Below are 23,230 nucleotides of genomic sequence, written 5' to 3' on the forward strand. Positions count from 1 at the left end.
TTCTTGAGCACATGAACGAGCCTCTCGGCCACAGAAAATGCAGTTATTTCGGCCACTTTATTTTGTTACCTAAACTTCAGTCGTTCCGTTTCACAACGTCAAACAAAGCGGTCACGTGTTTAAATCCGCCATGGTGCAGCCATTTAATAGCACGGCCATGGGAGTCATTTGCTTATCGACCTGATCTGTCATTCAGTTATGAAGACGTGTTGTATAGTGGAGCAGCTGGTAGCATGGTAGCGTGGGCTCTATGGAAATGGATAAAATAGTCAGCCTGGAAGCTTTTAAGCTCTTTTTCCTCAACTCCTGTAGCGTGTGACCTGAATGCAGATACAGACTTGTAAAAATGGACCTGGCATCTCCTGATTTACCGTTTCTGTCTGTCAGTTTCAAATAGGATCCCCTTCTTTATTTTTTGAAAGTCATTGCAAATTCCTTTCTTTCTCGTCTCCCTGGAGAGCTCAGAGTGGGAAGCAGTGAATAATAAAAACAGTAGGATTGCTTTTAAGTGCCAGTGTGTGTGTGTGTGTGTGTGCTCGGGGGATTTTTACACACTCAATCCTCCAACTTTATGTTCCCAAGAGTCCGTTTCTGTACATTTGATCAATTCTCTACACTTTGAACCAGAGAAAATGTGTTGCAGCTGATACGGTCACTCTGGAAAAACACGTTTCTCACGGTCCAGAGAACATGCAGCGTCCTTTACTCACCCCTCATTATTCTCCGCGTGTCATATCTAATGTTCTGCAAGCAACGTGAAGAACTATTTGGCAGAGGCTGGCACTTTATCCGGCAGCCTCTGTCCTGCTCTCAGCCCCATCTTTTAACGGACGCCCTTCTTAAGATTAGAGGGAGCGGCTAACTCTGATCGGATTTGACTTGAAATCAAAAACATCCCGCGGGCGCCCACAGGGATGTGATTGAGTCTGACAAGACATCGGGCTACCACTGTTACTTAAAAACCCTTAAATCTGCAGAATTTTATCTGAAAATGTATTGAGTGCTGAGTCATGTTTGGACGAATTACAGTTAAATTCTCTTTCTGACCACTGAAATGTTGTCTTCACGCTTTCTTAAAGAGCTAACTCAAGGTCCAGTTGTGTTTTTCAGAGCCTAAAACGACAGTTTTTATGCTTAAATATTTCTTATAACTGCATCTCATTGTCTTCATTTACAGATAGTGTTTGCCTAATGACATGTCAAGCTAAAGGGAAAAAAACTAGAACAAGAATGACGTCCACGCTCGTATATGAAGCCTGAATGTTTAGTTTTCCTGGAGCTTTCATCTGTATCTCATGGTCTTCATCAGCTAAACTCCATTACCTTAGCATTAAAGTTGATTCTTTACCTTGGAAATAATAGTTATACATAATACACCTTGAACCCTGAATTCAAGTTTCTCCCTTTCAACAAAATAAGACGTTCGCTTTATTGCTTCATTCAAACCGGACAGAAATAAACTAAAACTTGCCAAACCAGTCGAAGTTAGTCCTTCCAATATTCCATCATCAACTCTGGTTCGGTCGAAAAAAAATGTTATTCACCGAATAAGATGTAAAAAGAAACATCAATGCCCCCAGACTCTATTGGGGAAAAAAACTAACAAAAAAAAAGGTAATTTTACCTTTTTGGATCAAAGTAAAAAAAAAAAAATCTGGTCAAAAAACAATAAAACTCACCAAAATTGTCTTTTAACCATTTGGAGAAATAAATCCTTAATTCCTCAAGTGAAGCCCTTTTTGGATGGGACCAGTGTAATGTGGGGACCTGGGGTAACATCTATTTTACCAGAGGTTTTAGTCCCGTGCACCATGTCAGTGATTATTCCGGAGAATGGTCGGTAAAAATTACGACGATTTTTACCTTTCTGTAAAACTGTTCGGAAAAATACCTCAGGTAAGAGGCGGCATGAATGGTGTGTGGACTGGTGGCTGGAGAGGTGCCAGTTCATCCCCTGGGCACTGCAGAGGTGCTGTTGAGCAAGGCACCGAACCCCTATCTGCTCAACTCGCGCTGACATCTCTCCATTAACTGCATGTATATAAGTCCTGTTTGTGCATGTGTGTGTGTTTCGGGCCTGTGTGTGTGTGTAACCAGTACAATACCAATAATAGAGTAAATAAATTGAATTTCCCTCGCTTGGTAAACAAAAGGAGTTCTTCATCTTCTTCTTCTAAAACGGATCCCGTCTGAATACGACCCTCTGTAAAACATATGTTGATATTTCACCATATCCGGATAATACATCGTTTTTGCATATTTTTGAGCGTGGAGGCGCTTGAAGAAGCACTCATCACTTTTTTTCGATAATCGATTCAGTCCGTTAGTTTTGTGATACCAGGATGTAGCACGCACATGGAGACAGGGAGGTGACATCATAGACATATCAAGAGTAGACGCCACATTGGCTGCTGGGCGCGAGAAATTACATAGTGTGTAAATGGAGTAACCCCTCCCACCTCTGTCAGAATTCAGGGATTTCTTCATGTCGTTGAAATTGGCCGTTTATATTACAGACGTCCTGAGGTAAAACTATTTTACCCCGAGTCCCCACATTAAACTAATCCTGTCTAAAAAAGGGCTAAAGATGTGAAAACACACCGTCTCTAGACACGATTCGTTCTTCCAAAGGACACCGGTATATTAGCAAAATAAAGTTATGACACTGGCCCAAAAAATGACAACCGGTGATGTACTCGGTCGTCACAGAGTTGATATATTTGTCCGATCACCCGACCCTACTTTACATCATTTTCAATTTCATCTACCTGTAATAACCTATATGGTTATTAAGAGTTCACTCTGACATGAATACAACTTTTTAGCATTAAAAGATCAATATTTTTAGAATTGAACTGTTTTTTCCTCGTGGCTTTCGTCCAAAAACCCCATTTTGCTTAAATTAAAAAAGTCCTTGTGGCTCTGACGCCTCCTAACGTCTGTGCAAAATGTTGTGCAAGCAAAACTAAATCAGAAGAAAACACCTCTTCCCTCTCTCTTCCTGTCACTTCCTGTAACTAATCTGTTACGTCAGAGAAATTGAAGGACACAGTCACAGGGTTAAGAACAATCCTTTACTTTGTGGAGAGCTCCACACACACACACGCACACACGCACACACACACACGTATCGACATTAACGTGATTTACAGGATTTACTGTCACACCCAGCAGTAAGACACATCGACGACACTCTACGGGAGGAAATGGAAAACGCAGGACATCTCATAAGGTGCTTCATTATACGCGACAGGAATGTTATGAAAAAAGTCTACGCACAGTAATCTACCAACATCTACAAATATATTCATAATATAAAACAATCTACACAAAAATAGAGCAAATATTTACAGAACAGACTATTTACAACATCCAAAACTCAAAGATGAAGAGCAATATATATAGATGTATGTATATATACTGTAAATATATATATTTATGCTAGATTAATGTACACGCGGAGTCTGTTGACGGGTTTAAAATCACAAGTTGGCGAGTTGCAGCAACTGTTCTTTGAACTGCTGAGCGTGATGTGAGAGATCGGTGACTCTGTCCACCATCTCCTGGATGGCGGCTGTGTTCGGGTAGTTCAGGGCGGCCGTTTTGGTCGCAGCCACCACCGTCTTTAACAAGTCACACAGCACGTTGCTGGAGTTCATCACCCTGTTGGCCACCTCGGGCGCCGACGCCTGCCTGGACAGGGTGTCTCCGATGAAGACCAGTTTGTGGGCGCTGAGGATGACAAACTTGCTGTGCGCCACAAAGATGCGAGGAGGCTGCCCGGCACTGACGCAGCCGAAGAAGGCGTCCACGGCGCTGAGGAGCGTCACGAAGTGCTGCTCACACTGCTCCGAGTAGAAGCCGAGCAGCTGGCGGTCCCGAGCGCACACGTGGGTGGAGGGGGACAGGGCGGAGGAAGAGTCCGAGGGGGAGGCGGAGGTCACGCCAGATTGTTGGAGGGACGACCACTGCGTGACGTCATTCTCCACCGGTTTGATCACTTCCTGCTCCAGTTTCTTGAACTGATTGATCTGCGAAGGACGACAGGATTCAGATTATTGACCGAGCACAGAGAAGGAAGTAAAAGTCAAAATGTTTAGACTACCAAGGTAAAAGAACTTATTATGAAGACATTTTCAGAGTAATATATAATTTATTACTGGATTATAGTTATTGATACATTCATGTGTTCATCCGTTTAAATGTTGCAGCTGGTAAATGTGGATTTTAATTTGAATGACTTTATTTACTGCTGGGTTTAAATGTCATGATTTCTTTTAGTTGATTTGTGTTTTTTTATTAATAATCTCAATCTGCAAAGTAACTAAAGCCGTCAAATAACATTTAGTAAAGTAAAAAAATACAATATTATTAGTACTACGTGCAAGTACCTCAACATTGTACATGAGTAAATGTACTGTAGTTATGTTTCACCACTGAACATGAACACTGTCTTCCTGATTTTGTTTATTTTTTATAACTTTTCTTAACGTTTAAATGTTTTTCTGTATGTTCTGCTTTAGCATTTTTATGTTCAGCACTTGGATTTGCATTTTATGTATGATTTGTGCTATATAATTTGTGTTTATATAAGGTAAAAGTTTGTTTTGATGCTCGGCAAAGATGTTTTTAAAGGTTAAAAAACTGCTTGTTCCTATAGGACTACCATTTTGATGATCCATTTATCGTTTCAGTAATTTTTTAAGCAACATTTTCAAATATTTTCTGCTTCCAGCTTCTCAAATTGGAGGATTTGCTGCTTGTTTCTATCACGTGTGTTAAATTAAATGTTTTTTTTTTGTGTTTGGACTCTTGGCCGAATAAAAACAAACAATTTAAATATTATTTTACGTCAAACACTAATTAATAGAGCAAAGAAACTGAGAACTGATTAATTAGTAATTAAAGTAAATCAAAGCAGGAACAAATTTTGAGCCATATGAATAAAAAAGGTTGAAAAAACTTGGTTTCAAATCTTAAATATTTGTCTATAACATTAAATATTAATGATGAATAAGAAACAATTAAAGCCAGTTTTTTAAAAAATGTGTAATGTTGTGAGATGCCGTTCAAATGTTTGACTCCCAAAGTCTCTGCACCCTCGAGACCCCAAAGGTCGACAGCTGCGTGTGTGTGACTGTACGGAAACATAAATATGTTTGTGAGAAAGAGGAATAGAGAGGCTCACCTGTTCCTGGCCCAGCTGGACCTGACTCTGCTTGATGATGTTTTCTTTGTCCAACAGCTCCTTCTGCTGACGTTCAAAGTCTTCTTTGCCCTGCGGAGGAAGATGAGGAGGATGAGGAGAGGCATTCAAAGGTACTTCCACAGCCGGGTTTCTCTTTTAAAACATCATCTATCAATTAGACTCTGTAGTATGAAGTCAGAGTTACGTTTTTGTAAAGTCTAAACTACTGTACGTTATTTTATTGGGTTTCCTTTTAGTGAAATGAGATGAATTTGAGTTCCTCTGATAAACAGTTAGCTACGTAGTATGTGTGTGTCGTGGGCTTTTATTGTGAAAAGGTAAGAACAGAAGGTTTGTACTGCCTTTGTCAAGGTTAGAATAAAGTTTCTCGTCTTTGTAGTGGACTAAAGAGCCTCCATGGTGTTTTTCTAATTGTCTGAAGTACACAACACAACATAATGCCTTTTTTGAGTGAAAGCTCAGAAAATAGTACTCAATCTGAAAGATAATTGTCACTTTTTTGCCTTATAATATTCACATTCTTGTTATTAAACACGACAACAAGACATTTCCTGGCGCTGAGGGTTTACCTGCAGATGTACGTAATCGTAATCCTCCATCCAGCTTTTCACACACTTCTCGCTGTTCATGTTGTCTTTGTCTTGGCTGGAGGGCACGGGGAAGGGCTTGGTCTGGCCTCCGTAGTTGTCGTTGTCAGAGGAGGGGGAGGTGAGCGGGTGGATCACACTCTCATCAGGTGTGCTCCCGATGGAGAAAGACCCGTCCATGTGTGTCCGCCTGAACAGCAGCTCGGCACTGCTGCCTATCGAGGAGGCCAGCTGCTTGGCGTCATCGGGAACAGTCCTGGAGACCATGACGAAGCGATCCAGGTCATCGCTCTTGTTGTGGTGCTTGCCAGAGGACGCCAGGGCGTTCAGAGCCCAGCTGCAGTTCTCGAGCACTTGGTAGCTCTGCAGGAGGATCTGCTGCGAGTCCTCCAGGCGCCCCAGCTGCCGTCTCAGCTTACTGTGCAGGCTGGAGTCTGACAGAGCTGTGGCATTTGCCGCAGCCCCTCTACCAAACACAACAAAGTCCCCCAGAGCAGCCCGGACCCTGTCTAGCACCGCACGGACGTCGTTAGCGTGGCGTTCCATAAAGGGAAAAGTCCTCCAGTGAGGGGAAGCTGCCATCGAATGTAAAGCCCCGGCTGAGGCCTCCACGGCCTGCTGCAGGCGGTACAACTTCTGCACAGCAGCGTCCACATCCAGAGCCAGGCGGCCCTCAGAGCCGGAGCCCGTGGAGGACGAGGAGGTGGACATGCTGCTGCGCGTGCTGCCGGTGCTGGAGAACGACAGGCGGTTCACGCCGTCTGTCACGTCTGCTACTGCACGAGCATCCTGAGCGGGGATGTCGTAGATGCCTTTGCTGCTGTCTCTGTCAGCGGGCGAGTTTCTGTGCTGTGAGGTCTGTATGCCCCGGGGGATGTCATACACGTCCCTCTGAGAACCCGCACCAGAATGAAGGGCGGGCGGAGGTACGTCGTAAATGCCTTCGTTGCTGTTGGTATTTGGGTGCTGGTGACGAACAGGAGGCTCCACACTAGGAGGGAAGTCGTAATTCGACGCGGGGCTCGGTGCGGGCTTGATGAGGGCGGTTGGTGGGACGTCGTAGATGCCTTCCTGTTTGTGTTTGAGAGGCTGCGGGAAGTCATAGTTTCCCTCCTGGAGGGCGGGGTTGGTCCTGCAGGGGGGCACCGAGTAGACCTGCGGGAGAAGGCGATCATTAGTGAAAATTCACAATCATGGAGCACAATCAGGGTTTATTGTATTACACAGTTATAGTCAGCGAGAAACAGCAACAAAGTTATTTTGCATTTGGTTTCTTTGTCACAACTAGACCTAATTAATTTACTGAGACAGACAGCGGAACTAATGGACGTGTTGGCTGCGATCTTCAACTCTCTTCTCTGTCTTGTCTCATTGTGCTTTGAGACCGTGAATACAACGTCCATAAGCCTCACAGACGAGGACCGCGCCGCGTTTCTTTTATGTTTATTGGTGCTGGCATGTTGAACAAGATGATGTGCACTTATTTCACTCCTGCAGAGTCTGCACACTGCCTCTGAATCGTTTCCCACTTGAGGTTGAATCCAGTATTTTAATCGTCTCTCTTTCCTCCACTCTTTGTGGACACAGACATATAGGGATTAAGCCCCCCAAAAACACAACACTCCCAATATTTGTAAGCTACTTCACAGAAAAACAAAGTCTATTCTAACAAGCAGACTTGGCGACTGTGACCGTCGTGCTGAAACGTGTGTAATTATATGTGAACGTAACTTCTTACAAACACAGAACTTTTGTCTTCTGTCCCGGGCTTTGCAAATAGAACCAGCCACACTAAAGGTTCGCTTTCTAAAACACTACTCAAGTTTCTTATAATCATTCATCCAGAGAACCCATCAGCCCTCCGACATTATATTAAAACCATAGCGTTTTCATTTGAACTGTAAAGAGACCGAAGCCACAGACAGAAGATTGCATTTCCTCAAAGGGCGACTGTGTCTGAATTTCACAAATAGTCAAACATTCATGACTCATTTAGACTTCTGGAGGTGACTTTTAAGTGTAGAAGCTCCAGTTTTAGTCTGACTTTGGCTTTAACTATTTTAAAAACATCCCTCCATGTAATGACCTCTGCTGTTACTCTCCCCGCCTGTGGTCTTGTACTTGTAGAAAGCTGATGACACAGAAACTGAGGGTTCATAAACGAACCGTTCATTACACAAACTGTAGCCCCGTTTGCACACGTTAGCGGCCATTTTTTGGTTACAGAAGGAAATAAAAGTTGTTAGGTTGTGTGCTAAGAGCTAAAAATACAGTGTTAATGCTATGTCATCTTTTAAGTCAGGTTTAAATACGCTGAGTAAACGATAAAATACAGAAGAACGGTGGAAATTTGTGGGGGTTTTTTACCCCCTAATGTGCAAAACTAACCGAAAACTGTGACCCAAAATGAACCGTAGGCTTGCTGACATCATGCACCACTAACAGAAACTCGAGATGTTCTGATACCAGTGTCGGAAATGCCTCAGGTACCGTGTTAAATGCTGGTACTGGCTAGTGTGTAAGTCTATGCACCGATACAATACCGCGTAATTTAGCTCTGAAAAATCTACTTCGAAAGTAGTTTGGGTTCCTTTTCCGTCACTTAGATAATAACAGATAGTTACACAATAAATTATAAAAGAAAGTTCTGTTATTCATTCTCCTTATGTATAGTGTAAGCCAGGCCATACAACAATGATAGTAGTAATATCACATCCATACAGGGTAAGTCGTATACAGATGTTGAAAAATATATTTATCTTTAACGCAGTGGAGTCAGATCTGTGTTCTGTATCAGCCGATGTGCAAGTTCAGGTAACTTTGCAGTGACTTTGCGTCATCCAGGAGAAAATCTACCTAGAGACAGCAGGTTTCTCTGCTCTCTTGCCCCGATCAGGAAAACCAGTAACATGACATTTAGGAAATCATCTTACTGGAAGAAGTCGACTGTCAACACACTGAACTTTGTACAGCAGCACTGCAGTTTAGAGAGTGGGGAAGTGAAAAGCATGCAGTTACTATATTTAAAACATTTATATCCTTCCTCTAGTACAGAGTACGACAAAGCGTTTTGACTTGCCTGAGCAAAGTGTGTGTGTGTGTGTGTGACCTACATGGCACAGAGCATGATGGGAGCGCAGTGGTGGTGAAAAAAAATGGCGGCCTGTGAGTGATTTCCCTCAGCCTTGAAATGCACTCTTTACAGCTAGACAGGCCTGCCCAAAACTGTAATTAAGAACGACGCAAATAACTGGTCCCAGCATATTTCAGGTTATTACAAACAAACTGATGGCTGTGTGCCTGGTCGGGTCTGGAAGTCTGGTGAAATCTTAGAGGGTCTGGAAAGAGAAGAGTTGCGTCCTTGACTCGTGGAGTTTTGGGTTAAACTCTGCTGGCAGGCAAAGCTTTCATTTAGTGGTGCCGCAAGAATGCCTTTAATGCGACATTTGACGTATTATTCACTTATTGCAGACAATTAAGAGAAATTCTAGGAACTGTATCAATAAATAACTTAAGCAGCTACCACTTCCTTAATCCCGACTTTATTCGACTGGAATAAAAAGAGTGTCTGAGTTGATCATTGTGGTGGAAGATGCACCAGAAATGTTCTCTTACCCCTTGTGAAGTGGGAGGTATGTCGTAAACGCCTTGTGTCCTGGGGTCCATTTGAGACGGAGGGACGTCGTAAACTCCTTGGTTTCTGGCAGAAGGAAACAGCTGACCAGGTGGAATATCGTACACCTAAACATGAACGAAAAAGAAGACATACTCACATAAAACGTACTGGTTACTAGGCTGCGTTCCAAATTGCACGCTTTTTCCCTTTACTTTTATTATGTACTGCAGCCGCCGTTACAAAGTACGTAATGTTGCATGCATATGCATTAATTTTTTATTCTTTTTTATTATTGTGCCATACATAAATAATATGCCTAGCACAAGTAGGCTTACGAGACACCATTAAATAGAAAAAAGAATAAACAAACAAAGTAAAAAGACACCAAAAACCAGGAACAAAAACAATGTTTCTGTTTACCAAGCTTTAGAAATAAGGTTGGCAACTTATAAGCGTTACAAATGTAAGAAACATGCGTTCAAATATTTAATAACAAAGCACAATGGTTGGCTATAATGTCAAGCTTGTAGAAAATTTAAATTAAATCTTAAAATGAAGAAATCTGATATTTCTGAAACATTAATTGTATGTAAATTCTACTTTATTTCTTAATTTCCTTTCCATTTTTGCTTTATTATCGAGTATTTTAGAATATATATATATATATATATATATATATATATATATATATATATATATATAATAGTAAATATCAGCCAAAAAGTCACTTAAATCCCTTTGAAATCAAACAGAATGAACAGTGCTGGTTACTCACATTATTAGACTTACATTAGACTTTATTATTAGATTTTTAAGTAGGCAGGATAAACTGTACATGCTGTGGGAACACGAGGCGCTTACCCCCTGTGATCTGCTGGGTGGGACGTCATAGAGGTCCTGTTGGTCGTGTTGGCCTGGGCTGAAGGTGTAGGACTGTCCCACTCTGGTCGGGGTCACCACCTGTCCCATCACAGCGGGAGGAGAAACAAACAATGAGAGCTGCTGTCTCAGGAAAACGACACCTGGGACACAGAAGTGCTCAGGACAAACACAATCCTCCTGCCACCCAGATCTCTGCCTGTACTGTATCATGTCTAATAAAGACAAAAAACACACTTTAATGGGCTGTTTTGATAATTCTTTGCAGTATCAATATTTTTTTTTCAATTATGCGTCAACAAAATGGCAGAAAATAACAAAAAATGCTCATTTTCAGAGCACAAAGTCTTTGAAATGTCTTGTTTTGTCTGACCAACGGTCCCAAAGTAGGAATGCAACTAATTTATTCCATTGTTTATTAATCGGTTGATTATGAAATTAACAGGTGAAAAGTGTCGATGAGTGTTTCCCAGAGCTCAGATGACGTCCACAAATGTCTTGTTTTGTCCACAACTAAAAGATTTTCAGTTTACTGTCATAGAGAGAGAAAAAACAACAGGAAATATTCAAATTTCCCACAAAAATGACTCAAAATGATTATCAAAATATTTGGAGATTCATTTATGAATCCTTTAATCTTTGCAGCTTTATCTAAAAAGCTCAACATATTACATTTAAAACCCTATGAAGCAGCAAATCCTGACATAGGTTGACTCTGAATACAGCCAAGGGAACGGACAGAACATCGTAATCCTGCAGTTCAACTAATAAAAAACGAAATAAAAGTAATGTGGCTCAGTCGTGCGATAAAACGAGCAAAACTTCAGCCGCACTTTGTGAAAAAAAACTGCGAGGAATTTTCAACCCGAGGACTTTGAATTGATTTATATTTTATGATTTAATAAAAAAGGAGTTTTTTATGGTAGTGCTGGCTGGATTACGTGTTTTCTAAACCCGGTGAAGTAATCATCAGGTAGTCGTTGGTATTGATGAACAACCCCATTTTAACACACCTTTGACATATTTGACCCTGTGGTGCAGAATAACGTGATTACTGCTTTGGAAAAAACAACAAAAAAACACCACAAACACACTGCCTGTGACATTTTTGGCCCCTTTTAACCACATTTTCCCTCCTCTTTTCCCGTCAGTGATAATCAGTCCCTCCACACCAACTAATCCCAGTGTTTCCATTCCCCTCCCCCAGCGCCGTTGTCCCCCTAAAAGCAGACCTCCTTGCTGCGTCAGACAGACAGAGGAATGCTGGGAATGTCCTTCCCTGAGCCCAGTGCCGCTCTTCTGCCCCCATGCACCACTATCGCCACACTCGGCTCATTAACGGGGCTCAAAAATAGGAACAATACGCACGGCTTCCTGGCAGAGTCTCTGGGGAGGCGTAAAACTTAAATCCGAGTATCTCCTCTTGACGCGCCGTGGAGTTAATATCCTAATACAATCTTTTGTGCGTTTATCTGAGCAGTAGGGGCTGTAACCTCAGCCAACTCTGAATGGGATTAATGTTTCTGAGGAAGCAGCAGCAGCAGAGATGTAGAGGAAGAGGGTGGAGGGAGGTTTGTAAAAGAGATTTACGAAAAAAAAAAATGTAACCGAGGTGGAAAGTGAGAGGAATGGAAAAAGAGAGTACGTCGCCTAGTATGGAAAGGAATGCCATTCATCTAAACCAGAGTCTGACTAACGGTAGTCCATGTGGTTCTCGTAAGTCCAATCTGAAACAAGCCCCCGCGGTGATTTAAGGTGTTCATTGTTGGCATTCCTGTCCGTGCATACATCATCCCAACAGGGCCTGTGGGGTCAGGAGCTGAAACGCACACCACGGCCTTTAAAAACCCGTCTGAAATAAACCAGCGGAGGAATAAATAGCCTTCACCGCGCCGGGCTCTTCTCACGCACTGTCGCTCGCATGCTCCAGGCTGTTAAAACTGTGTAAAAAAGGACGTTTTACGTACTTTATAGTGTAATACCGTACAGCTTTATTGTTATGTGTTCATGGATGTAGCGCCTGGCTCTATAGCACCATGAAAATGTTATTTTATTGGGAAAAACTGCAACAAGAAAACATTGTCTAACTTCAGTCTGGGGGAAAATAATACCAAATACGTTTTGGAACTACAGTTACGATATTCTCAGGGCGACTTTGTTGTCACACTGGTGTGTCCGGCTGTTTTAAACCAGTTTGCGCCTGTATCGCTGTCATCACTTTCAGATATAATGCAGGGTCTGCAGCCTACGAACTGCCCCTCTGAGAGCATTCCCTCTTGCTTTCGCAAAGAAGTTTTTAAGTCGTTACTGAAGACTCACGTGTTCTCCATGGCTTTTAATTCAGGCTGAGCACGACACCGTCTGCTGTCTTTTATGTGTATTTCCTATTCTAGTGTTGTGTTGTCTTGTCTTGCTGAACTGTTTGGGTTAGGGTTAGGGTTAGATTTGGCCCGTCGTCATTCCTACTAGACTCTAACTTTGTAAGATGTAGGGATGAACGTACTTTTGTCTGCAGAGGAAAATGCTTTGGCAAAATAAACCACGGAGAAAAAGCTGATCCTGATCTTTATTGAAGAATCCATTTCCACAACAGTATTTTTTATTCTAGTGTTGTATTGTTTTCCTGAACTGTGCAGCACTTTGGTCGAACGTTGGTCGTTTGAAATGTGCACTATAAATAATAAATAAAGTTTGATTTGATTTGATTTGACTGGATTACTTTAATACTTCAATAGAAAATAAGGAGCATTTTCATTATTTTGGACGTTTATTTGTGATGGACATCGGAGCCAATGATATCTTTGGGAAAATAAAGATGTTTTATCTACATTACAGTGCACAGTGCTGGAAACCATGTTATTATATCACATCATTATCATATATTGTTCATGGATGTAGCATCTGGCTGTATGACGATCAAAAAAGCAACAGGAAAACATTAATATCAGTGGATTCATTTGTAACTTTTAGATTTGTTGTCTTACTTTGATTTAGGGGATAATTATACTCTAAAGTTTTGTAGCCACGGCTCCTTTATTTTGGGAGCTTTCGAGGATGGAAACAGGAAGTATAATGTTGCCATGGAGTCAGTTAATTACAGTAGCTGGAGCCCTGTTTTTAAAAGCCTATATTTGAGGACATTTGGGCAAACTGACACTGACAGACGTTTGCCAAATCAGCCATTAGCAGTTCCTGTTTGCAGCAAACACATATGTACAGACAACCATCACCAGTTTTTTACTTTAGATCGTCCTTTTTCTGTGATTTCTAAGCAGATATATGGAGGTTTCTGCATTGGACATTAGATATAATAACATATTTGGGAAGTGTAGGTTACACAGAATATAAAAAGGTGTGTGTAATGTCTGTGTGTTCAGATTTGACTGAGTTATGACTCAGAGTGTGAATGTGCAGCAAATTCCTGCAGTGAGGACGAATCGTAATTGTTCATTAAAGCACATTAATTGCTTTAGTTTTACAAGTAAACATGTTTATAATAAAGAAAAGGGCTGCAGCAGACAGAAGCTTTTTCAAAACAAAGTGATGCCTGGAAAAAGGTCACTTTAGCTCGGCTGCTGTCCCTGCGGGTTGAGCCTGTGTGCTGATGATAAGAGGGGGGTTGTCTGGACTCAGCTGTCTCATGCAGATGGCAGCGAGGTGTCTGTCAAAGACCTCCCTGACCTTTTCCACAGGTACATGTCATTGCATTGAGTCGCGCCCGTCCCATCAGTGGCTCCTCTCAGCCGCTGCCAGATGCACACTGATCATTTCTTTCCCATCCACGCCCTCTGTTTACCCAGCAGGCTGTTGCTCAGAGGCCGCTCCGCGCTGCTATAATTGCTGGTGGGTAAATATTTACCGCGTCCAATGAAGTTGACACTTGCATGGCAGTGGTGGTGGCGGCGGCGGTGGCAGCCCTTTTTTTTGTTAAAGAGAGCGATGACATCACAGAGAGCAAACATTTGTTCCCACTCAGGTGATAAGACTCTTCAGGATTCCTTCATGGAAGAGGCAGAGTGACTAAAGAGGGATCAGGTTTAAACTAGTGCCCCGAGGAGCCAAATAGATGCCTTGTTAACACTCCTGCGTTGTTCTGGTGAGTGACTCACGGCTCTTTCAGCAACGCCGTGTTTGCTTAGCATCCTGGCAGGCTCGGGTTTTGGCAGGTAGGACTTTTGAGCTTTACTTCAGAGTCATTTTAGAGGTGTCGTCATTACGTCAACAACTACCTCATGTGTTTGTTATTGCGTGCTGATGTGCGGTGCGTTGCATTGAAAACATTCACACGTTTGTTTTCTGTGTCAAATAATTGATTTTAAACTACTTCTATGGGGTTAATAAAGCATTGGGACGCATTTCAATCTTTCGTTCCAGACCGTGAAAGAAACTTCCAGATAACTTGAGGTCTGCTCAACTCTCAGTGGTGATGAGAACGTCTCATTGAAGGCAGACAGCTCTTATCTCTCCAGGAGTAGGGGTTACTCAGTTTATCTGCAAAATATTCACTTGGATAATGATAGGGTAAGATTTGGATCAGATTCAAACTGAGACATCCCACCAGTATAATTTAATTATGCATGTGTGGACTACTGTTAGCGGCACTAAATTACTGATTTTACCAGAGCAAATGTGAATTATCTGCATTGTAGACGTTGTGACGCCATCTCCCTTTGCTTTGTCAGTGAATTTGACCTCTTTTAAATGTGTACTATGAATAAAGTTGCAACATGTAATATGAGAAAACCTTTTATTGGCACAATAAAAGAACAATTTTAACGTACGACGATAAAATGAACGGCCCTCACAGAGTAACTCGATTTAACTCCGCTACAACTCGTCTACTCTGTAACTTTTATATCTGTTTATTCAATTATAGCTTACCTCTTTCTCATTTAAATAATATTTTTTAAATCCTATTAATGTGTAAATTCCCCTTATATGTTTTCTATAAAGGACTTAAAACGGCTTTGTTGTTGAAAGGTGCAACTCAAGAACGACTTTATAGCTTTGAACAACAGTTGGTACTTTATAGATACCATAGTTTTGCCTGCATTTGCCGTATTAAGAGAATAACATGTAAAAAAAACGATGGAAAATAAGGGTAAAACCTGAATAAATAACTGGTGAAATCTCATCATTATGTTTTCCACCATATTGACCCTGCCTAGAACCCTCTTCACGATTGTTGGTGGGTGAGTTTAGACGTGATTTAACAGGAAATCATCCTTTCACACCTTTTCACTGGTTACAGACACACATGCACAACTAATGTGCCCGCTGACACAAATCAACAACCCTAATGATGCTTTTCACCAAAGGACGGCTTATGAAAGACGGTGGCAACAATGACGTCCAAGTCAAAGGGGCACCTCATTGAATTTCATCCATCCGTCTCCTTATCCACACCTCCTCATCTCCTTTATGTTCTCCGATCCATCCGTCTGGTTGCTGACAAAGTCGACCTGCGGCCGTTTTCTCCCTTCAGCTCTGTCAGCACAGGTTCACCTTTTAATGAGTGCAATCTAACCGTGCTATCACTCGTATATTAGGTAAGAGTGGTGTTTTGTATATGACTGCATCTCCTAAATGTAGGGTGTGTTTCTGCTCTGTAGTAACCTGCCCTTTTTTTCCTCCTTTGCTGAATCACAGTAAGACGTCTCCCGCACTGTTGTGGGCCAGAACTGCTCCATAATGTTCCTCTCAGCCACTCGGAGCTGCGGCAGCCTATTAAAGTGCCAAACTAATTAATGGAGGTAATTAACTGGTGAATCCTGCGAGGCTTTGGGCTGTCTCTGTAACACGTCCAAGTGGCTAAACCCAAACAGACAGCGGGCTTAATGAGGAGCATTTAAAAAGAGAACACACTGATTTTTAGCAATAATACGATCATCGTTCATCCTCTGTGATCAAAGCAGCGTCTTAATCCCGTGGCGTGATTATTCGAAGAGAAGGAATGATGAAAGATGTGTCTGACATTCGGGTGTTTACTTTCTAAGAAAACGATATCATGAGACAGTCCTTAGAAAATAAGAGGATAATGGGAAATGAGGAATGTACTGGATGAACCTTAAGCACGTCTGTATTTGTGCACGTTTTCAAGCGAGATACGACAAAGAAGCTCTAAAAATGGCAGAGCAGAGTGTCAATGTTTTCTATGATACACTGTTAGAAATTACAGGCATTTCACAATAATTACCAGTCTTATTTTACAGTAACTTGTTGTAATTAAGTTCCCCTGTAATATCCCAATGAATACCTCTAAAGACTACAGTATCCTTGGAGTTTACGGCATTTAACGCTTATTTTACAGTAAAATCCTGCAATCAAAAAACCCCCTGTTATACCACAACAAGGTCTGTAAAATCACAGCAGCACAGTAAAGAAATGTAAGGATTTCACAGCATTTACAGTATTTTTAAAGTGAAATATTGTATTGAAATAGGCCCCTGGAAAAGTCACATGACATAACCGAACCTGGCACTGTTTTGAACTGAAGGCGCCGTTTCGCTCTTCTCTTCCGGGCTGAATGGAGAAAGTGAGCAGCATGCTTAACTCTGTTAGCACCCATGTTACTTTAATATAATAATATTTACTTTCAAACGAACGTTTATCACATGACACAGTTCATATTTTGTTCGCAACTGCCCGAAAATTGTTGAACGCTCTCTTACAGCATTTGCTAAAAGTAGTAGTAATATTATTAGCGATCTTAAGGCTGCTAGTACCATTAGCAACCTTTTGCTATGTGCGAGAAGAGAAAGACAAAGAAGCATAAAAGGAGGGAGAAATAAGAAGAAAAACGAACGGGAAAGTAAGTGAAAACTTAGTGTTTGTTGTCGCTACGTGTACTTTAAAAGTGTTATATGGTTAGGCCATGAAGCCCCAGGTTTGATATGAAGCTGAACTGGAGGATTAGCTGCCAAATGTTTCCACTCTGATGTGTTTTCGGACTCTCAGTACCTGTGCATGGCAGTCCAACTAATAGTTGTTGAGGTATTTAAGTCTGTATTAAAGTGGTGGACCAACCAAACATAGTTATCTGAAGTGCTACTGTGGCTGAAATTCAAACCATAAATTAACTTGTTTCTGCTTTTAAAAGTGAATATTTCCTGATTGTATTTGTCCGTGAAACTGAAACTCTTTGTCCGAAAGAAAACATCAATTTGAATGACAACTTAAACTCTGGATAGTTTCCATCTCCACAGCTAAATATGATAACTTTCAGCAAAGCTCCTACTTCTGCTACTTTACCACATCCTCTGCTTTAAAACTTTCAAGGGGAGACTGTCTTCTCAGTATGCACACACACCGCAGAGCACATTACTTTTGCAACGACTGATTTATGACCTTGCCCCCTCCGGTCAAACCTCATGGGCCAGCGATTCATCACAACTGCGACAATGGCGAGCAGACTAGTGTCTGAAGGAGCTGGCTTGCTTCAGGAAGACATAACTCACTTATCTGGTGCTGAGATTGTCATGCGCATGATTAGGCAGAGAAAATACGACCCAGGAAAACAAACAAGCCATTCATTTCACATAACCTGGTTACCTCCTAAAGGGGACTTTCATCAAGGTAGATGGCACACCCTTACAGCCTGTAAACAGCTATTGGAGCACTTCCTTGAGTTGTGTGGGAGTTTATCAATCCTTTTGTTGCGCACCTACCTCTTTATGGCACCAATGAGCAGATTGGATCTTAAGAGTAAGACACAGGGAGCGGAGGAAATGCCCGTACAAGGAGCAGACCTCGTGAAGTCAGGAAGTGAGGAATGAAAAGGCAGTCTGGTAGGGGTAGATAAGAAGCTCGGCGGGGATCATTGAACTCTGAACCCAACCCATCTTTGAACACTGTGACCTCAGCTTCTGAGTCACAGGAAACTGCTGGCGCGAAACAGACACACCTTTCAGAGCAGAAGAATCAAGAGTGCAAGACTGAGATGTACAACGGGCCTCTGAGTTCAGAATGATAAAAGGCGATACAAAGCTTCTCCATGTGAGGAGGCCCTTTGTGTGGCCACATCTGTCCCACACAGTCCCAGCTCGGAGGCTTTGGAGGAGGGACAGGGGAGGATGGGGGGTGGGGGGGCTGTTTAGCTCACCCAAGGTCACCCAAGGACAAGGCTGCAGCATCAAACCAAACAGCCAGAGAGGAAGAAAGCGCCAAAACCTCAGTATGCCTTTATATACCAGAGCCCCACACCACATGAAGAGAAAACAACCAGTCACCAATCTGGATTTGCACTGCGAGGTTGGCATGCATGACTCTCTCACACACACACACACACACACACACACACACACACACAAACACACACACACACACACACACATGGTGAAGGACATGCAGGAAGCGTTCTCTGCGGGAGGCTTTAGAGTAACATGAGAGGGGATTATTAGTCTAGGAAGCCCACATCAGGCTCCATAATCATTTGGGAAGCGAGTGTCACTTAACAACAAGAAAATGTCTGTTTTCCCTGCAGCTCCGTCGGCTTTTGCACATTGACACTGCATGCAGCGTGAGTCAACGCTCGGCAGCCTGTCATCAATATGCTCCTTAAAGACGAGCAGTAGTAAACAAGACGTAGTTCACTGTTTTGAAGAGTGAAGGTCAGGGTTTTGGATTTCAGGTCAACAAAAATGACCTCCATAATTACTGCGAGGCAAGTTTCAAAGTAAAAGGAGCCACTGGATAAGTACTTTACTATATTTACTATATGTATATATATATATTTTTATACATTAGTTTAGGAGCAACAATAAATGGCAAAAGCTTCTCGTGGCAAACCAAAACACCATATAAACTTCACCAAAATTAAATTAGTACCATCTGACATACCGTTCTTTATGCCCCAGATGTTTTCAGCCCTCGTTGGGATTTTAGAGGACTACATTTGTTCTCAAAAACAAGAACTTTTTAATGAACTTTAATTAAAAGAGGGATGTGTTGAGGGCAATTTGACTTGGAAATGGAGAGTATACAGGGATAAAAAAATAGTATGCTGTGTTTTTGGTTTTAAAGAGGTTAAATAAGTAAAATCAGTCCGTTTTAAATATTCACAGGTTGAAAGGTTAAATATTTTATTTTGGAAAGAACCACCCTGACAAAGGAAGTAAAGCCTGGTACGTTGGAGAAGAGTTGTGCGTCATATTTAACGCTGAGAACCTTTTAATGAAGCTCACACTTGTCTTTTACTTCAAAGAAAGACATATTTGGTAAGTGACCCACATTTTTAAGTGAACTGACTGCAACAGATTAATGTATCATCAGTTTTCTTATCATTAGCTTTTGTGCTCTGTTGGCGGTGAATGCTAACTGTTAAAATCACTCTCCCTGTGTTTTTATGTACCGTATGTATCTTTGACTTTTTATCAGAGCTAAATTAATGCCCCGGGTATCTTTTGTAAAGATGATCCATCTAGATTCATGTCAATCCATGCCTTTGGGGACTTTTTGAACCCTGTCTGAACAAAATAACTTTAACTTCCACTCTATAAACCTTTCAGAAAATATTGCTGTTTGGCTTAAACTGTAGCCGCAGTCTGACGGTGCTTCTGTCCAACGATCAGATACAGTCACTGGAAAATAACAGAGCCTTGTATGAACTCCCGCAATACACTGACACAGTCAAAAATATTTCTATTTAGTAGACGAGAACAACCCGATAATTGCACCGCTTCGATAACCACAGATTGGAGGGAAAGTTAAACGTCCAAGACCTAATTTAATCTCTCAATTACAGGATTACAGCACAATACACACACTCTCATTAGAAGCAAGTTTAAATTTCCATATTATCAGCAAAACCTTTGTAAAACCATTCCTCATTTAAGCCTTGAGGCCTGTTATTGGTCATGAGGTGTTGGTTGACAGTGTGCAGGTTGATTGACAGGTATTTCCTCTCAGCCCCTTGGCTCTGACTGACTTTATCACACAGTCAATCACACTAAGTCCTCTAAGCCTTCGGCGCCTCCTGCCTATGTTCCTACTGAAAATGCACACCTTAGCTCATTTCTATGATGGCTAGAGCTGATTTGTTAAAAAGAATACCCTTGGGATTTCAAAAGCTCATCCAGCATATAATTACTAAACGTCTCCTGGAGGGATGATCTGGTCTGAGGTGCTAAAACTAGTTAAGCGGTTGAATAAACAGGAACATTCTTCCTTCCTGTTTAAGCGCACACCTGCCAATAACTTCCATTAGTAATGAAGGATCACTGGGCTCACTCTTCAGCCGGTGCCTTTTTAAAAAACAAGACTGTGACTTTCGCGGAAAAATGGCCACAAATGACAATTATTGGATAAACAAAGAGGTTAAAAAAATGGAGTGGGCTACGTCAATGTCAGCAAACTCTCAGTAATGTCAGTTATAACACAATATCTATCTTAATTTGCTAACATAAGCTACCATAAGCCACTAGAAAGTCAAAATCGTTTTGATAGCTAATGTTAACCAACACATCAATTATTCCAACCAACATCAATCAAAATAAGCAACTGGATGTTGGCCAACTCATAGGCTCAACATGTTAGCTGATGTGTTGGCTAACATTGCCAAGTGACTATCTAATGTTTGAAAACACAAGCTAACTTCAAGCTAACATTAGCTACCATAATTAAATCAAATTAACAGTCACTTAGGGAGCTAGTGTTAGCTAGTGTTAGCTAATCTAACATTAGCCCTCTTAAGTGACCGGTCTTCATTGTTAGGTGGGACATCACCAACCATATAGGTTATTATTGCTGTGTTGGCTAAAGTTAGCTCTTAGCTAGCATACACTAAGTGACACACATAAGGTAGTAGTAGCAAAACCTGAAGTGTATTGAGTTAAGGATGTGTTTTACTGCTTATGGATTCAAGTTTTTGTTGTAAAAGGAAAATTTTGTTATTTCTGGATTCGAAGTCTTTCTTTAAACTGAAGAAGCTGAATCAGCTTCATCCACTCTGGTTCAATAACAGGCTTTTATTTTAGGACATATGCTTTAAATGATATACCCTGCAGTCGTAAAAACAACAAATATACACAATGGACACACTGCTTGGAGGATATTCTAGCTATACTGTAAAGGGCCATGCCAGGTGTAATGGGTTTGCCAGCCACCCATGTGTACAGCATTTAAATACAGAAAAAACCTTTCGGGCAGCTGGGCTCAGCTAAAATCCCCCAAAACAGCTCTGTGCTGTTTGCTTTTCCACAAGTTTTTCCCATATTCACTGCCCTTCTGTGGCTTAGACTGGCTCTGCTACACACAGTGTGCCAATATAGAGCCAAATAGGAGCCCTGCACAAAAACACTACCCTGCTCTGTGGTAAGCACCAGGCCCGGCACACCCTGTCCACATCTCACATGGCAGGCCAACAATCTCTCCGAGCTCTCGATCTGCTTTTCTGTGTGTGCGATCACACTGATGAGAATTGACATTCATCAGGTCAAAATGCCACAAATTCTCTATTCACAGCATTTGAAATGTGAGAATTTGCTGCTTTTTTCTATTTTATATCATTGTAAATTTAATATTTGTCCGTCTTGGACTGTTGCTTGGACGAAACCAGCTATTATAAGCTGTGGCAACTTGTAATGAGCCTTTTTTGGGTTATTTTTATACATTTTATTCACTGTAGAGCCAGTAGTCCAAAGGTGGTCTTTCAACCAATCATCTCGGCAGGTGGTTTCACTGATGAGCTCCACCCCTCTACTTAAAGGGACGCTAATCATCTGGTCCGTGGTGCATAACTGGATTAAATGATTAATCAGAAAACTAATTGACGGATTCTCTGATAATCAAAATAGTCATTAGCTGCAGCCCTAGGGAAGTGTAATGCAGCTCTCACTCGGTCTCACCTTGCTTGGGGTGTTGTCAGGAGCTAGAGTACTCCGTGGTGGTACTTGGTAGATGTCTTGTCCAGGAGGAACCTGGTAGATGCTCTGCTGACTCTGCTGCTGTGGACTCTGGAGGGAGGGCGGCACCTGGTAGATCCCCTGAGCCCCCACTGAGCCCGCCTTCTGCTGATAGGCTGAGCTCTGAGGAGGGGACTGGGCAGCGGCGGCCGGTGACTGGGCCTCGAACATGGGTCCAATCAGCAACTTCAGGCGGTTGCCTGGGGCGATGCCTTGGCGGCCGTGCAGGGAGCAGAGCCACCAACCCTCCAGGCCGCCTGTGTTCTGCTCAATGACGGTCAGAATGTCCCCTTTACGGAAGGCCAGCTCCTCGGGTGACTCCGGCATGTTGTCGTACAACGCTTTAGCCATCAGGTTCTGCAGAAAGAAGGAGCAGAAACTCATCAGACAAAGTTCTTTACTTCATTTTAACAGCAAAAAGAAAGCAGCAACAGCTTTTCATGTATTGTAATAAACCTAAAAGGTAAAAGGAAGGTAAAATGTTCCCATTTGATGCGTCGGTGCCAGACCCACCGGACTATCAATCCATCCATGGTGATGGACATTTAGAGCAAGTGCTTCAGGATTGAGAGCGCCAAACTCCACGTAAGGAGGTTGGTTCTCCGTTCATGTCTTGTGCGTCACTGTAGTTACATTACAAACACACTAATTGAACCTAACCCAAGTGGTATTGCCGCCGAAACCTAACCACATAGTTTCTTGTAAATTCAACCTGTTAACCACGTTCTCCCAGTGACTTCAATGGAGCATCATGCATTTGACGCGCAGGGCTACCCAGGAAATGACCGTTTATGACAAGTTGAGGATGAGGATCTTTATCGGTAATTTCATATCCCGATGACCATATAAATCATGATATTGCATGTTTTCTGGTAATTCAATAAATAAATAGTCCATATGAAATGACCTATTTTGATATGATTCTGTGATGAAATACTTGACAATGACTCATTATTATGGAGAACTTTAGTGCAAAATGAACACAACACGCAACGATCAGAACATCCTAATGATGTAATTATTGCCGTAACATATAACC

At 41.9% G+C, this 23,230-nt stretch overlaps 1 protein-coding gene across 2 annotated transcripts in view; it reads right to left on the reverse strand.

The window, feature by feature from the left end:
- Positions 1-3,055: 3,055 nt before the first annotated feature.
- The window catches only part of nedd9 (neural precursor cell expressed, developmentally down-regulated 9), a 37,316-nt gene continuing 17,141 nt past the window's right edge, over positions 3,056-23,230 (reverse strand). For both annotated transcript variants that reach the window (XM_083926039.1, XM_083926038.1), the window contains exons 2-7: positions 22,135-22,548; positions 10,274-10,372; positions 9,412-9,537; positions 5,779-6,951; positions 5,189-5,278; positions 3,056-4,031 (exon numbers count right to left, since the gene is read on the reverse strand). In XM_083926039.1, the coding sequence (XP_083782165.1) occupies positions 3,483-4,031; positions 5,189-5,278; positions 5,779-6,951; positions 9,412-9,537; positions 10,274-10,372; positions 22,135-22,542 (2,445 nt within the window). In that variant the 5' untranslated portion in view covers positions 22,543-22,548 and the 3' untranslated portion in view covers positions 3,056-3,482. The remainder of the gene's footprint in view (positions 4,032-5,188; positions 5,279-5,778; positions 6,952-9,411; positions 9,538-10,273; positions 10,373-22,134; positions 22,549-23,230) is intronic.

The sequence above is a fragment of the Echiichthys vipera genome (assembly GCF_963691815.1).
Source record: "Echiichthys vipera genome assembly, chromosome: 13".
In the NCBI taxonomy this organism is placed as follows: domain Eukaryota; kingdom Metazoa; phylum Chordata; class Actinopteri; order Perciformes; family Trachinidae; genus Echiichthys; species Echiichthys vipera.